Source organism: Neovison vison, chromosome 9 (assembly GCF_020171115.1).
Source record: "Neovison vison isolate M4711 chromosome 9, ASM_NN_V1, whole genome shotgun sequence".
In the NCBI taxonomy this organism is placed as follows: Eukaryota; Metazoa; Chordata; class Mammalia; order Carnivora; family Mustelidae; genus Neogale; species Neogale vison.
The window spans coordinates 95,458,496-95,472,333 of NC_058099.1; the positions used below are offsets into that span (position 1 = coordinate 95,458,496).

Genomic DNA, 13,838 nt, shown 5'->3' on the forward strand with positions numbered 1-13,838 from the left:
ATTATTAATCCAATTCTGCAACAGTCAAAAGACTTCCTTGCGCCGGGAAGTTGAGCGGCGACACCTATTAGGAGAGAGACAGATGGCCTTACCTCTCGGCTCCCGCGTCCACAGCTGCGAGCGGGGGTAACTGGGAGGCGGGGTTGTGGGGGCTCCCCTGCACGTTCTGTCCCGGAGAAGGGTGGCCGACGGCGTGCGGGGGAGGCACGGCCCCGGCAGCTGCTCCGCTTCGGCCTGAATGACTGCTGGAGAAGATGGAGGCTGCAATCAAGGGAAAACAGGCGTCAGGCCGCACGGGCTTTACACCCTGGAGGCTGGCAGCAAGGGTGCCTTAGGGGCTCGTTTGTGGTTCTCTTGGTGGCTTTGGGGGAACAGTGCTTCACTCAGCGGATATACACAGCTTTTGTTTCCAGGGCGGGCCAGGTTCCCGGGCTCCTGGGCCTCTCGTGCTGCCCGCCCCCCGCCGACACTTGTGGTCTGACTCGTCCCCTGCTTGCACGCCACACAATTAGCTGACCGTGTCGTGTCTGCATCAGGGCTCGGGGCTCCAAGTTAGCACTGCTCAGTCGCAGAGACACTGCTGGCCCCGAAGGGCGTAACAGGCCATCTGCCTCTTCTCCTGGCTGCAGCGAGCCTCCGCGGGTCACGCTGCCTCTCTCTCTGTCACGGCTAAATCAGGGCAAGGAGAGTATGGTCTCCTGGTCCTCGTACCGGTGTAGGAGCCGACAACTTCTGAACCTCAGGGTCCAACTGAGCCCGGCTGTTTCCCTGATAGCCGGTGTGTTAGCCCTGATAGTGATGGATAGACACACTCCGTCTCCATCCATGATGACGCCACGCCTGGCACCACAGAACGCGAAAAGGGGCCCCAAACACAGCTCCGGACCCCTGACACCCCCCCCCACCACACACACACACACACACACACACACACGCACTGTTGTCTATTACAACAGAGTGAGTTAGAGGCACACTCGTAGGGGCAGCCTAGCCTTTGAGAACTGTACGTGATCTCAAACTTAAATATGTGCCCATTTAGATCAGCTAATTGGTACAATGTCACAGAAGAGACGGGGCTTGTCACTTCCCGAGTCTGTCACCATCAGGAGGCTCCAGTGTCTGGGACCTCCTCAGCACACGTCTCATTATGCTGCCACCACAGCAGCAGCGTTATGCCGACTCTCTTCAACTTCCCTCCCTGTACGACGCGGCGCCGAGCTTTATACCCATCTCTGCTCTTTTTGAACTTACTCTACTGATGTCAAAGAATAAATGGATCTAAAAAAATAAAATAAAATAAAAGGCATCAGGTTCAGGATTAAGAAGCAGCAGCCACATAATCAAAGAGATTGGAGAGTTTAAAAGTTCAGGGAGCACTGCTTTTAGACCCGTCCCACTCTCTCCAACCTCTCCCGGAGAGCACGGGTACCCCACATGACCCAGCACCCCCAAAGCTTCATCCGACAGAACAAGAATTCAAGTACTTAAAGGAACGTGTGAGCAAGCAGAATTACCATCTTCCCGCTCAAAAGCTACTGACAAGGATGTGCTCCGATGTGAAGGGTTTATTTCGGGGAAGTTGGCGCAGTGTCAGGTTAACTCTTGTCCTCGGAAGCCCGTGTCCTCCGTGGCCCTCCGAGACCTGCAGAGGCGGTGAGACTGGAAAGTGCTTACTCGCTCAGAAAGGCACCGCGGGCCGTCAGGGCGAGGGGGTCAGGCTCCAGAAAAGTTGCACGTTTGCACACTGACTAGCGTCACCTCATGAATCCCTCCCCGCATTTGCGCTCAGCTCACTCAGGCAACCACAATCCTGCTTGTATCCCAGATAATAATTTTACCGCGGGGAGAGGGCTGTTGGGATTGACTGCGGTGGCAGTTTCCCTGCTGGTGTTTGTCCCCGTGGAGCTGGCTGCTGTAGACATGATTCCAGAAACTAACGGAATAATGAGAGGTCACAGAGACACTGTGGAAAAGTGGCTCTTTTTCTCTCCGCCTTAGTGCAGAAACGTGAGCTCTCCTTTTTATCCTGTTGTAGTTGCCAAATGCGCCCCTCACTTGCTTTCCCCTGGAGGTATTTTTGCACGTGTGTGTGTGTGTTTGTGTGTGTGTGTGTGTGTTCCTCACGAGGGAACCACTGCCTCTGTTGTGTCGATCCCCGTGGGCAACAGGGACTCTCTGGTGTGTGTGCTCTGAGATCTACTCTGTGGTTCAGTAGAAAATGGGGTGTTTCCCGGAGGTCTCCATGAGCTGTACCAGCTACATTTTTGCATTAGCTGCGGGAAGATACCGGGTAGAAAAATCTGGCATTGTTTGCAGCCTGCCACGCCCTGCAAGGCTGAAAGGCCTGGTTAAGGGCCTCTCCTTCATCCTATTTAGTAGCCGGGACCAACCGTCTGCCTTCCCTCCAGCCCTCCATCTGTCCATCCGACCTCTAGCCATTATTTTTTTAACCCAGTGTTCATGAAGTGCCTACTACGGGCTAGCGCTCTAGTCCCCGCCCTTGGGGAGGCGGCGGTCTAGTGGAGGACCCAGAACTCTAGACACTCATTCTATCAAATTCCGAATCTGCCACGAGACGCCATCCAGTGGCGTCCTGAGTGCTTTAACACCCCGTCTCATCTGTGGCCCCACACTGTGCCCTCAGCTCTGGTCAAGCCGGACAGCCGGGCACACGGCCACCACAGCACAGCAGCGGACCCCGTGCTTCCGATGGTAATGTCCTCTACACCTTCCTCTACTCACTTGAATCCTTCTGCTCTATGCGGTCACCTATGTTCTCTGACTCCTCTCTCAGCAGCCAACTATTCCACAAGTGTCTATGGAGGACGTACTGTGTGGCAGTTGCTGAGCGAGGTCCTGGGACAGACAAGGGAACAAGACGCCCCTGGTGCTTACTCTCTCCAACAGCATCATTCATGTTTGGTGGAGTAAACAAGGACAGACACAATCGAAAAGCCAAGAGAGACTGTCTTGGGCCCAATGAGTAGGAAAGGAACAGAAAGGAACATTTATCTACCAAATCCTCTTCCTTATTGGTCAAAGGTGGCCCCATCTAGGGTGTTACTTCTCCCACACAAGTAGGCAGGTGTAGCCGAGTGGCTCAGGTTCCCACAGATGCCCAGTACCTGGGCATCAAAGAAGCGCCAGGGCAGAAAGCCAGAGATCCATGGTACAGGGGAGGGGAAGGGCTTCTGAGTTATATTTGCTGCCATATGTGATGGTTACCAGAGCAACGGCTGCTGGGAGGACTGGGTGGCAGAGAGGGTATAAGGTGGGCCATGAGAGGCATATGATACAGGGAAGAAGTCTCCAGAACCTGCCCTCCAGCTGCACTGAGGTCAAGTGCTGCCTGCCCTACAGTCAAACCCACAACAGCAGCCCTTTCTTCCACTGCTGAAGCTGGTGGATGGCATTGAAACCGCCAGTGACCCTGTGACTGGGGACCCCAAGAGGATAAGAAAGGATGGGTGTTAGCGTTCAATTCAAAGTCTGAATTTGTAAAATATACAGAATAGCTTCTTATGTTGGCTGAAAGAAATCACCTGTGTGCAAAATGGAACCCAGGACTTGCCTCTGTTTCCCAAGAGATGGGATGAGAAGCAGAGGATGAAAGCTCTCCTGATGAGGTCACCTAGTAGAAACTCATGGTTCAGCGTCTACACAGAGGACTTTGCATGCAGTCCTGGACAAGACAGCTGCTTGTGGGTGTTGCCTACAGCCCCTACAACCACCAGAGACATAGAGGAAATAAAAACAGAGCCTGGTGTCCCAACATTCATCCACCCCCTTGTCACATACCCTTATGCTATAATGGACAAAACTCTGGGATGAGAGAACTGAGGCTTGTAAGGGTTGACCTTGGCCTCAACCTGAGACCCACATTTCTCAGGGACCATCCTTGTGGCACAGGAAATAAATGCCTCTCCTACCTACACTGACTTCTAGGAATTTCCAGCTGTACCAATCATACATCCAGGATTCCATCTTCATGTAGTCTAAAAGTATCCATTCATCCATTCATTCATTCAAACATAATTTTCCAGCCCCTACTCCACACGAGGCAGGTTCTGATCTCAATGTTTGAAGTTAAGTCTCTGCTGACTTCACCAGAATGCCCAACGCAACACATGCTTCCAGACAAACACTTGAGCTTTGCCAAGTGATTTTTTTAACCTCCAGAAGAAAATCTCCACATCAGAGTGCAATGGTAAGGTCACTTACAAAAAGGAAACATTTCCTTCCACACACACTCAACCAAAGTGGCGTGCAACGAGGCCTGTCAATCAAAGCATAGGGAAAGAAACTGATCCCTCTAGAATCAGAGCAATATTAACAAAATCGTTGTGATCAAATCAACCGGCGCACACAGGCTGCCCACAGGGGTGGCCTTCATTGTCTGGTGTCACCCCAGGGGTTCGTGCCGTTTTCAAGGCTGGAAGAGAGCTTTTAGGTGAACCTCCAGACGGTGCTGATGACTGGCAGCTGGAACAACTGATTAGGCTTGGCCGAGGAACATACTGGAAATTCTTATTGCTTTTGTGATTAAGAGATGGTGGGCTCCCCAGGGAAATAAAAGCCTAGTCTTGAGATGGATTCGTGAGCCCTGCCTTCAGCGGAGGACAGGGAGCTGGCCTCCCTGACACTTTGGGTTTCCTCTCTGGAGCACAGCTCCCCGCAGTCCCCTGACCCGTCTCCTGCAGGGGGAGGTGTGAGTAACTCAGCGGGGCTTTATAGTTTCAACAGAGCAGTACTTGCTGGTCTGTGTGGTCCCCGGAGCCATCTCCCCAGCTCCCAGGACCAGGGCATTCAAGGCTTGAACCTTTAACTCGCTCAGGTTAATCTGGGTTAATAAACAGCTCTCTCTCTATCCAAATGAAAACAATCAATGTACCTTTCTAGGGGTATAGACGAGATACCCGGGGACACTGCAGCTGTCAGGTACTCACTGTATGAATGGAGGCTCTTCTCTTCCCGAGAAGAGCCCACCTGTTTCAGGCCTTCTCCCGAGGCCAGAGAAGGCTACCCTGGTCACTGCTTGGCGACTACTGTCTCATCATTCTAGAGGACAGGGTGGAGGACATCCCTCGTCAGGTGAGGGATATGGAAAGAGGGCATACGACGGTTGAAAGCAGGATGGGCAGTTAAAAGTCCTGCTTTCCAAGTTTCCCCTTGCAAACCGATCACCAGGAACAGATACTGATTCTGAGTCACCTGGTCTTAGAGGCAGGGAGTGCTGAGCTTCTGAGCTCGTGTCCAACTTCCCCAAGTCCCCTGGGCCACTGAGGCTGCCGATCTGGGGATCGTACCTGGAGCCGCAGGTGCTGGGCCTTTTCGCAGGTGCATTTCATCTTCTTCCTGCCCTCTACCTCAGGACCAAGTGAACATTTTATCGAGTAATTTGCAGACCTTTCCTCAGTTTACTGATGAGCAACCTGAAGCCTCATTGGGCTCCTGATGAGGGTACCTGGCCTGGGTCCTGTGGCTGGTAAGCAGTTGGGCTGGGACCCAAACCCAGGAAGACAAATGACAGATCCCATGCCCCTAACCAGCCCACGATATTGCCTCTCGGACACAGGGCAGGTTCAAGAGGAGGCCCGAGAGTGGACACTGCACACTCTATTTGCAAAGACTGGGGTCCCGAGGCTTTCTTCCCTCACACACACGATGCACACGGCGAGCTACAGCTACCCAAAGTCTGGTTAGAATGCCAAAAACATATTCCCATTTCCATTCCTGTTCATCCTAGAAGCCCTGAGGTGACCTCAGCGCGGCTGGGAGAAATTTTCCAGCTCTGAAAATGAACTCAGGCAACAAGTTAACGAAATTATTTGGTTTGGAAAACAAACAGCTGGGAAGAAATGTGCTTTTTCCCAAATAAAGATTTTAGATGCCTGTCGGAGACATATCGATCTAGTGGTGGGGAGAGAGGAGAGCAGGGAGGGGGCATCCGTGAGTGACAGACATGCACACCTGTCATCCAAGTGATCATGGCGTGCTGGGCTGAAAGGCCACCGCCTCCGTCCGTCCTGCACAAAGCCGAGATTCGCTGTGCAGATCGCGTGTGTCCGAGCGTGGATGGCACACGCGCATTTGGCATCATTCACAATGGCTTAAAAAGCCGTGGCCGTTGTAGTGGGTCTGCTCTCTTAGAAGCGGAACGAGTTTTCCCCGCGGACTGTGAACTCTCTTACAGCGAGTGCTGGGGTAACCCCGAGAAATGGTGGGCAGTGCTTGGCAGCTGGTGCAGGAGCAGGTGGGGGTTCAGCTCTCATCCTTCCCGCAGTGTTTCCTGGTCTGGGCACAGAGGGCGTGGCTAAGCATCGAAGCCAGGCTCCGTTGGCTTCCACAGAGATATTAAAAAGAATTAGATTTCCGTGTGAATGGAAACGGTGAGGTTGACCTTGTGTCTGCCTCCCCTCTCCGTGCCCCTGAGCACCCCCCCAGGAGGAATCTGAACCCGGGGAAGGAGTTAAGAAACAGCTGAACCGCAATGGGACCGTGAGCTCCTCCAGCCTCAGTGGACGTTGGGCGCCCGAGGGAGATGGTCATCAGGCCGGTTGTTCGGAGAGCGAAGCGCGGACAGTGGGAGGGAGACGAGCTCGGGGCGGGGGGGGGTGTCCGAGTTTTACCAATTCCCAGCAGCGTGCCTTGCGTAAGTCACTTAACCTAAGCTCAGTTTCTTCATCTTAAATAAGGACACTACTTCGCAGTACGATGAGAAGATCGAATAATACAGGAAAACACGCAGCACAGTGCCTGGACCACAATTTAGTGCTTGATAAACCACAGTCACTGTTCTTTACCTATTTATCATTATTCTCACCAACGGGATATAAAACCCAGGCTTAGTTTGCTCCCAAACAGTCAGCCCCCCCTCCCCGAGCAAGTCTGGCCTCCGACCTAGAGATGCACAGACGCGTGAGCTGGGGACTGGGCTCGCTTCAACACGTGGACGAGCTTGAAGTCGTTCTCCCGGATAGTAAGCACTGTTGGCTCCACCTTTCGAACGCAAGTTGCCGTAGAGTGTGGAGGGTCCGTAAGAGAATCCTCACAGGGTTAAAATGTCCTTTGTTTCACACGCGTAATAGGCACCTCTGAGTTACAACCCACACCGCCTTTGCTTTCAGATTAAAAAACACCACCGTCCTTTTCATGCGTGACTGCGCCTCGTTAAGGAGTGAAAATGGGCTGTTACTAGCATGTCAACACAATTGTCCCTCTTGAAGCTCAGTTTATCGTGAAGTATTTTTTACATTTTCAGCCCTTCGTTTTATTTGTTTCTCCATGAGCCCGAAGATGCGCAGTGGTTAGTTTTCAGAATTCAAAAAAACAAAACAAAAAACCCTTCCCTGCGGTCATCGTGAAGGACTCTGCCAGCGCTGGGGGGGGTGGTGACGGGAGGTTTGCTCCCCACCAGTGAAAATCTGGGCCACGGTACTTTCTGCGGTTCTTTGCATTTCACACGCGGAGAACAATTAAATTGCGCTGCTGTTCAAGGGAAAATGCTCTCACGGCCCAAATGCACGAACCAGGGAGAAGTTTCCAGCGCGGGCAAGGCCCAGCCACTGGAGAAGGGCACAGATGTGGCAGATACTCCTACGCGGGTGAGGAGAAGGGCTCGGGTCCCTTCCTCTCCCCTCCCAGGCTCCTGTGGGCATCCCCCCTCCCTGCACCCCACTGGCTGGCGAGAGGCAGCATCCCACATTCCAGCCAGCATTAGGGAACGTGGAGGCTTCTGAAGGGTTCCCAGAGTCATCTCTCTAATCTTTCTCTCCTCCTGGAGGCATGAATAATTTTAATATTGCCAATCCCTAAAATTCTATTCTTCCCATCTGTTTTTTTTTCCTCCTCCCTCTTTGCGGTGTGGATTACCCGGCAGTACTGATAAGAGGATAATGAAACAATCCCTTCTCAACCGGCTGGGGCGGCTGTCAGAATAAAATGACACCATCCGCACATCCTTGACATGCTACCCCAAGCTAATTGATGGCAAACAATGGTAACTGTCACCTGTGCACTAAGACAAAGAAAACACACTCGTGTCACCCGATGGGAGAGCTACCTGGCAACCGATGAACAAATGTATTAGAAAGACGTTCTATTACGGTAAGAGAGGGTACATCTCCGAAGAACATGCCTATTAACTTTGAGCTTAAGAGCGTCGCTGTTCACTGGGGAACAGAAATAAATAAGGTAAAATGAGAATTTATTGATGTCTGGACAGTTACATGAATATTCAGGTTCTCTTACAAATAGATATTCCCACATGAACGCCAGACTTCCGTGGAGGCTGCCCAATTATACTTCCACATCATGCAGCTGGATTTACAGCCAGGGAGGAAGTTATTAGTATTTGGAAGAGGACCCCATGCTTACATGCCTTTCTGGGATGCTCTGTGATACAGCTAGCAGATGCCGGCTGAGGTCATCCACGTAGATGCCCAAGGTTACCGTCAGACATTCTGAAATACCAGGTGTAATTAACTGCATCCCGGAACAGCTGCGTTTCAGAACAAAGACGTCGTGTGACGAGTGGAATGGCATCATCTGGCAGCTCGCCCACCTTCTCTGGGACCCACATTGCATGCAGTCCCTCTCGGGTCTTCCCAGACAATGCCTGACTTCTCTAACCTCAAATCTCATACCTTACCTTTCTTCCCTTCACCTCCCAACCCACTGGCTCACAGAGGGTTCGTTACAAAGCCAGTCGGGAGGGTGAGAGGAACAAAGAGGACCCTGCCAGGAAGCCAGTACTGCCACCGTCTGTTACGTCATCCCCCACGTGGAGCAGGGCGGGGGGGCGGAGAGAGAGACAGAGATGGCGCGGGTGGGGACAACCTTTCCGGGAAGCTCTGGCAGGAATGCTCCTCATCTCTGCTTCTGGAATGAAGTCTGATTTGGCCGCAAAAACCAGTTTTAGTAAAAAATACTGGTTCCTCCAGGTCCCCGTTTTCCAATCCTTAGATACCTCCTACCTGTACCTCCATGACCACAAAAGAGGTGCCCTCCCTTTCAGATGCTACGACACAACCCCACCTACTCGACTTCTATGTGATTATTTCTTCTTCCTCTTCCCCTTTCTCCTCCTCCTCTTCCTCTCCCCCTGCTTCCTTCTCTTTTTCTTCTTTTAAAGTAGGCCCCTTGGGCACCCGGGTGGCTCGCTTGGTTAAGTGACTGCCTGCTCAGGTCATGATGCTGGAGGCCCAGTCGAGTCCCGCACTGGGCTCCTCGCTGCACATGGAGTCTGCTTCTCCCTCTGAGCCTTCCCCTCCTCATGCTCTCTCTCTCTCTCTCTCTCTATCCTTCAAATAAATAAAATCTTAAAAAAAAAAAAAAAGCAGGCCCCTTGCCCAGCCTGGGGCTTGAACTCACCACTGAGGGATGGAGAGCTGCACGCTCTACCCACTGAGCCAACCAGGCGCCCTTCCATGCGATTTTTGAAATCATTTCACAGAGGAGACTTCTTGGAAACAGACATGGAACACATACAGCCAATCCAATGTGTAATGCAGTATTCTTCTCGCCAACCCAACAGTTGATTTATCAACTCTGAGCTCTCCCGAGAGACCTCTCTCCCTTTCCCCACTCAGTGAAACAGCCCCTTGGGGGAATTGTGGTATTAGCGGGGAACCACAGTGCACACTGACCCCTGGCTCTGGGCAAAGCTGCCCAGATGATGAAAGTGGACTTAATGGGACCCCAGAGGATCCCTGTCCTCTTTTTTCTGTACTTTGCCCACGTAGTGGAGGATTTTCTTACTTTGCCTTCAGGCGCCTAGGGTTGCTTCTTAGTTTACTCTCAGGAGAGATAGAGAGAAGTCATTCACATATAATCACGAGTTATGCTCATTTACAACCTTTCTGAAGGAGTTTAAAACCTTTCCTCTGCCTGTGGGATGGAAGGTTCAGTCTTCAGTTGCGTGAATTTCAAGCACCTTAACTGTTGGGTAGAAAGTGCACTTTAGCATCCTCCCTGTGCTCAATCTTTGACAATTTTGTTTTTCTCCTGGGCATTAGGGGGTATGCCTACAAATGGCCTGAATCTCCAAAAACATAATCCTTCATAGTCAAGGGTTTAAGCCTCTTTTTTTTTTTTTTTTTTTTAGGAAAAATAGACCTTAGCAGAATTAAACTGTGGCCATTCTCTGTGCTATCCCTGCCAGCCCTGGGCTCACCATAACCAGAACGGAGTCTGCCTGACTTCTGGCAGCTTCTTCCTGAGAGGCCGCCACATCAGTGAGGGCTCGTCTCCCACCGCGGCACGGGGCCGCCTCTGCAGATAATCTGCTGACAGTGCGAAGACTTTCACGGTAATAATTCCATCTGGGAGTCACTACATTTGAGCTTCCATAAACTATGGGAGGGAAGACAGGGTGCTGTGCTACAGGCAGTTTAATAAGTGGTTTGGATCCCTTCAGTGGAAACAGCTCTGCTAGGACCTGTTTTAAATACTGGGCCTTAAAAAAAATCCTTGCAAACCCATGGCTGGAAGACTACTAAAGTATTTGTTAAATCTAAAATGCAATGCGGAGGGACACCTGGGTGGCTCAGGTGGATAGGCGAATGCCTTCAGCTCAGGTCATGATCCTGGAGTCCCAGGATCGAGTCCCACGTCGGGCTCCCTGCTCGGCAGGGAGTCTGCTTCTCCCACTGATCTTTTTCCACTCATGCTCTCTCTCTCATTTTCTCTCTCTCTCTCTCAAATAAATAAATAAAATCTTTAAAAAAATTAAAATGCTATGGGGATCAAAGAGCCTGTATGTACTGGCAGACTTTTATCTTATTTTTTAAAGATTTTTTACTGGGGGGGGGCGGTAAAGGGCAGGGGGAGGGTCTCAAATAGAGTCCCTGCCTGGCACTGAGTTTGACCTGGGGCTCGATCCCACAACCCTGAGATTATGACCGGAGCCGAAACCAGGAATCAGATGTTCAGCTGAATGAGCCACCCAGGAGCCCCCGTATCGGCAGACTTTTGAAACACAACGTGATCAAATACATGGAAGCCACAAGTTTTCTTGATTTCACTCAGTCATCGATTAACATCTCAGATATTAGTGGAAAGCAGCAGTTGGCAAACCTGTTCTGGAAAGGGCCAGATACTAAATATTTTGGGCATTGCTAGCAAGAGGCAATGTCCTCGATTCTTTGAACAACTGTTCTCACCCAAAAGTTAATAGTCTTTTTTACATTTTACATTCACAAATCTTAAAAGCATCTTTCACTCTCAAGTCATCAAAAACAGGAGGCAGGCAGGCCATATGCGGCCCATGGTATCATAAATTATCTGTTGTAAGTCGACTACTAAGAGCCATATAGGTAATACGGAGCTTATGGACTATGGAAACATGTTTGAATTATAGAAACTAAATTTGAGGTAAGCAAATGGTCAAGGATACTTTTCTAGATGCCCAGGGGTTATTCTGAGATCAAGTGCATGGCCTGGACAGTCTATTTATGAAGTGACGTCAGAAGGGACCAAGGCTTTGCCTCGGCAGGGCTGACCAGGGATGGTGTAAAACTGCGTAGGGTGAGGCCATTGGTCCTACTTCTTTCTTTTTCTGCCCAAGTCCCTGCTGATCAGACCCTCTTTTCACCCAAGCCCCCTGACACTCTGTATGAGCAGCCCACGTGAATCCAAGATGCCGGGTTCACGGATCCGAAAATGGGTCTGAGAAGAGCGGAGTTCTGAGTTCACATCTTGACTTGAATTCTTCTCTCAAGGAACACGCGATCTCAGGACAGTGACTTCTGAACCCCAAGTGGCAGCTCCCAGCACTAAAAGGAAGGCAGAGAAGGGGTTCCAGTCTCTGTCACAGACACAGGCTGGCTCTGGGCGTGATTCTCTGAAGTGTTTAAGCAAAGAGGAAGGAAAAGAGAAAGGGGCCCCCGCTGCAGGGAGTGCACCCAGCTCTCCCGCGCGGAACCCCTTCATTCCCGAGTGGGTCCTCGGAGCTGCTCTTCTTACCATCGATTCATGGAAGAGAAATAAGCTCCCCAGAGCCGAGAGCCGGGACTGGAGCTCAGACCGAGCACCACATCCTTCCTGCCATTGCACACCACCTCTAAAAGAAACACCAATAAACGGAAAAAAAACTATCTTTGAATTAAAAAAACCAATTCTTCTCAAGTCACAGTTTGACGTTGTGATTCTAGGGGCACTGCTGCCCAGGTGACAGGCTTCTAATTTCAACTGGTTTTTCGTTAGAGACCTCCAGGGCGTTTCCTTGACCTAGAAGTGCTACATGGACGACTAACTGTGCTGATCAAACCGCCTGCTTATTCAGGCTTCCGTGCGGTCCCCATTTCTCGCAGGGGCGTGACAGCGATTTCAGGCACCTGTTCTCTCTCCTTCACAAACTGTAGCAGACATTGTCCTGGCATTTGGGTAAAAGCAACAACAATAACTAACAGATGCTGAACACTTGCTGTGTGCTGAGGACAACCGCAAACGCTCTGTACGGCATTGACCCCGGCGACTGACCTCAGGGAGAGAGAAACGAATTTGAGTTGGAGAAGAAGGAACATTCCCACCTATTAATGTCCCATCTGAGCACACAGCGGCCACCCAGGCGGTCAGAGGTATTGTATAAAACAGGACCAACAACAGCACCTAAGAAAAGAGAATACCAAACACAGGTTGGTGCAGCTCCCATCCCCAAACGGCCTCAGAACGGCACAAGTAGGGACCCTACATCATTACCAACCACACAATGTGTTCGGGGGTGGCTGACGCATTACAGCTTTGATTTCTCGGAAAAGGTGACATGCGTCCCGGTGGGCCAGTGGGAGAACCAATTTCCTCCACATGCCGAGGACAGTCATCCCCCTTTTCCTCTGAAGAGTGAACACCCAGCTGCCCGCTTTCTGCAGCCCCTGGGAGAAGGGGGAAGAGGACTCTCACGGACTCCCCGGGGCAGGCTGCTGTGGAGACGGCGGGTCCACGGCCTCCTGGGGGTGTGGGGCGTGTTCGCAGCGCTGCGGCCAGAGCAGACGCCGGACACGAGCCGCTGAATTCACGGAGAGAGACCAGGGCTGGAGCCAAAGGGAGGGACCAGGCGCTGTCAGGAAACTGTCAGAAAAGCCAGTGCAGCCGCCACACTTCCTAGGAAAAGGGGGTTACGATGCTGAGGGGGAAGCTGTACCTTCTAAGGCATCGGTGCCAGCCAGTAAGGAGGCCTTGCTGCCACGAGAGGGACAGGCCACCCTCCAACGCTCCGGAAGATGCGCTAGACGCCTCGGCCACTGGGAATGAATCAGGTCCACGATGCCCTCTTCAGCCAGTGCCTGCGACATGTTTTCCTTTCCCCATTAAGAGTAAGACACGAACAAATACTATCCAAGCTAATTCAGTCACGTCCTTCACTTCTGAGTTTTATGCTACTCACGTTTATTTTCAGGGTGAAGATAAGCGTCAAAATATGAACTTTCACTGTGTGAACGACAAGCACCGTGAAAACGCCCACTTCCCCTTTTCCTTCATTCTTCACGGGAAAGACACATCTACCTCTTCCTCCCTTTCCTTGGAAGGTCAGTTCAGTAGAAGCGGAAGGTCAGGACTCTGGAGCCAGAAGTCTGGCCCATAACCTCCTAATCGCAAAGTAATTAGCTCCTCGTACCAGAAATTCTATCCTGATTCTCTGTCTTGCCACCTGTTTCCCAAGACTTGCTTGTGGCCTACATCGAAGTGCACGCGGCCCTTCTTTCTCACAACTGTCCGGATGCGGGCAAAATAACACAAAAGGAGAACAGAAGAAATAACAGTGCAAAGACAACCAAGACTTTGCTCAACGGGTATAGAGCTACAACCGACCCAGCTTCACTCCTTTCTTTTCCTCCACG

At 51.3% G+C, this 13,838-nt stretch overlaps 1 protein-coding gene across 4 annotated transcripts in view; it reads right to left on the reverse strand.

Moving 5' to 3' along the window:
• Positions 1–13,838, reverse strand: part of GLIS3 (GLIS family zinc finger 3) — a 438,158-nt gene that overhangs the window by 47,837 nt on the left and 376,483 nt on the right. For all 4 annotated transcript variants that reach the window (XM_044265977.1, XM_044265974.1, XM_044265975.1 and 1 more), the window contains one exon: positions 93–261. In XM_044265977.1, the coding sequence (XP_044121912.1) occupies positions 93–261 (169 nt within the window). The remainder of the gene's footprint in view (positions 1–92; positions 262–13,838) is intronic.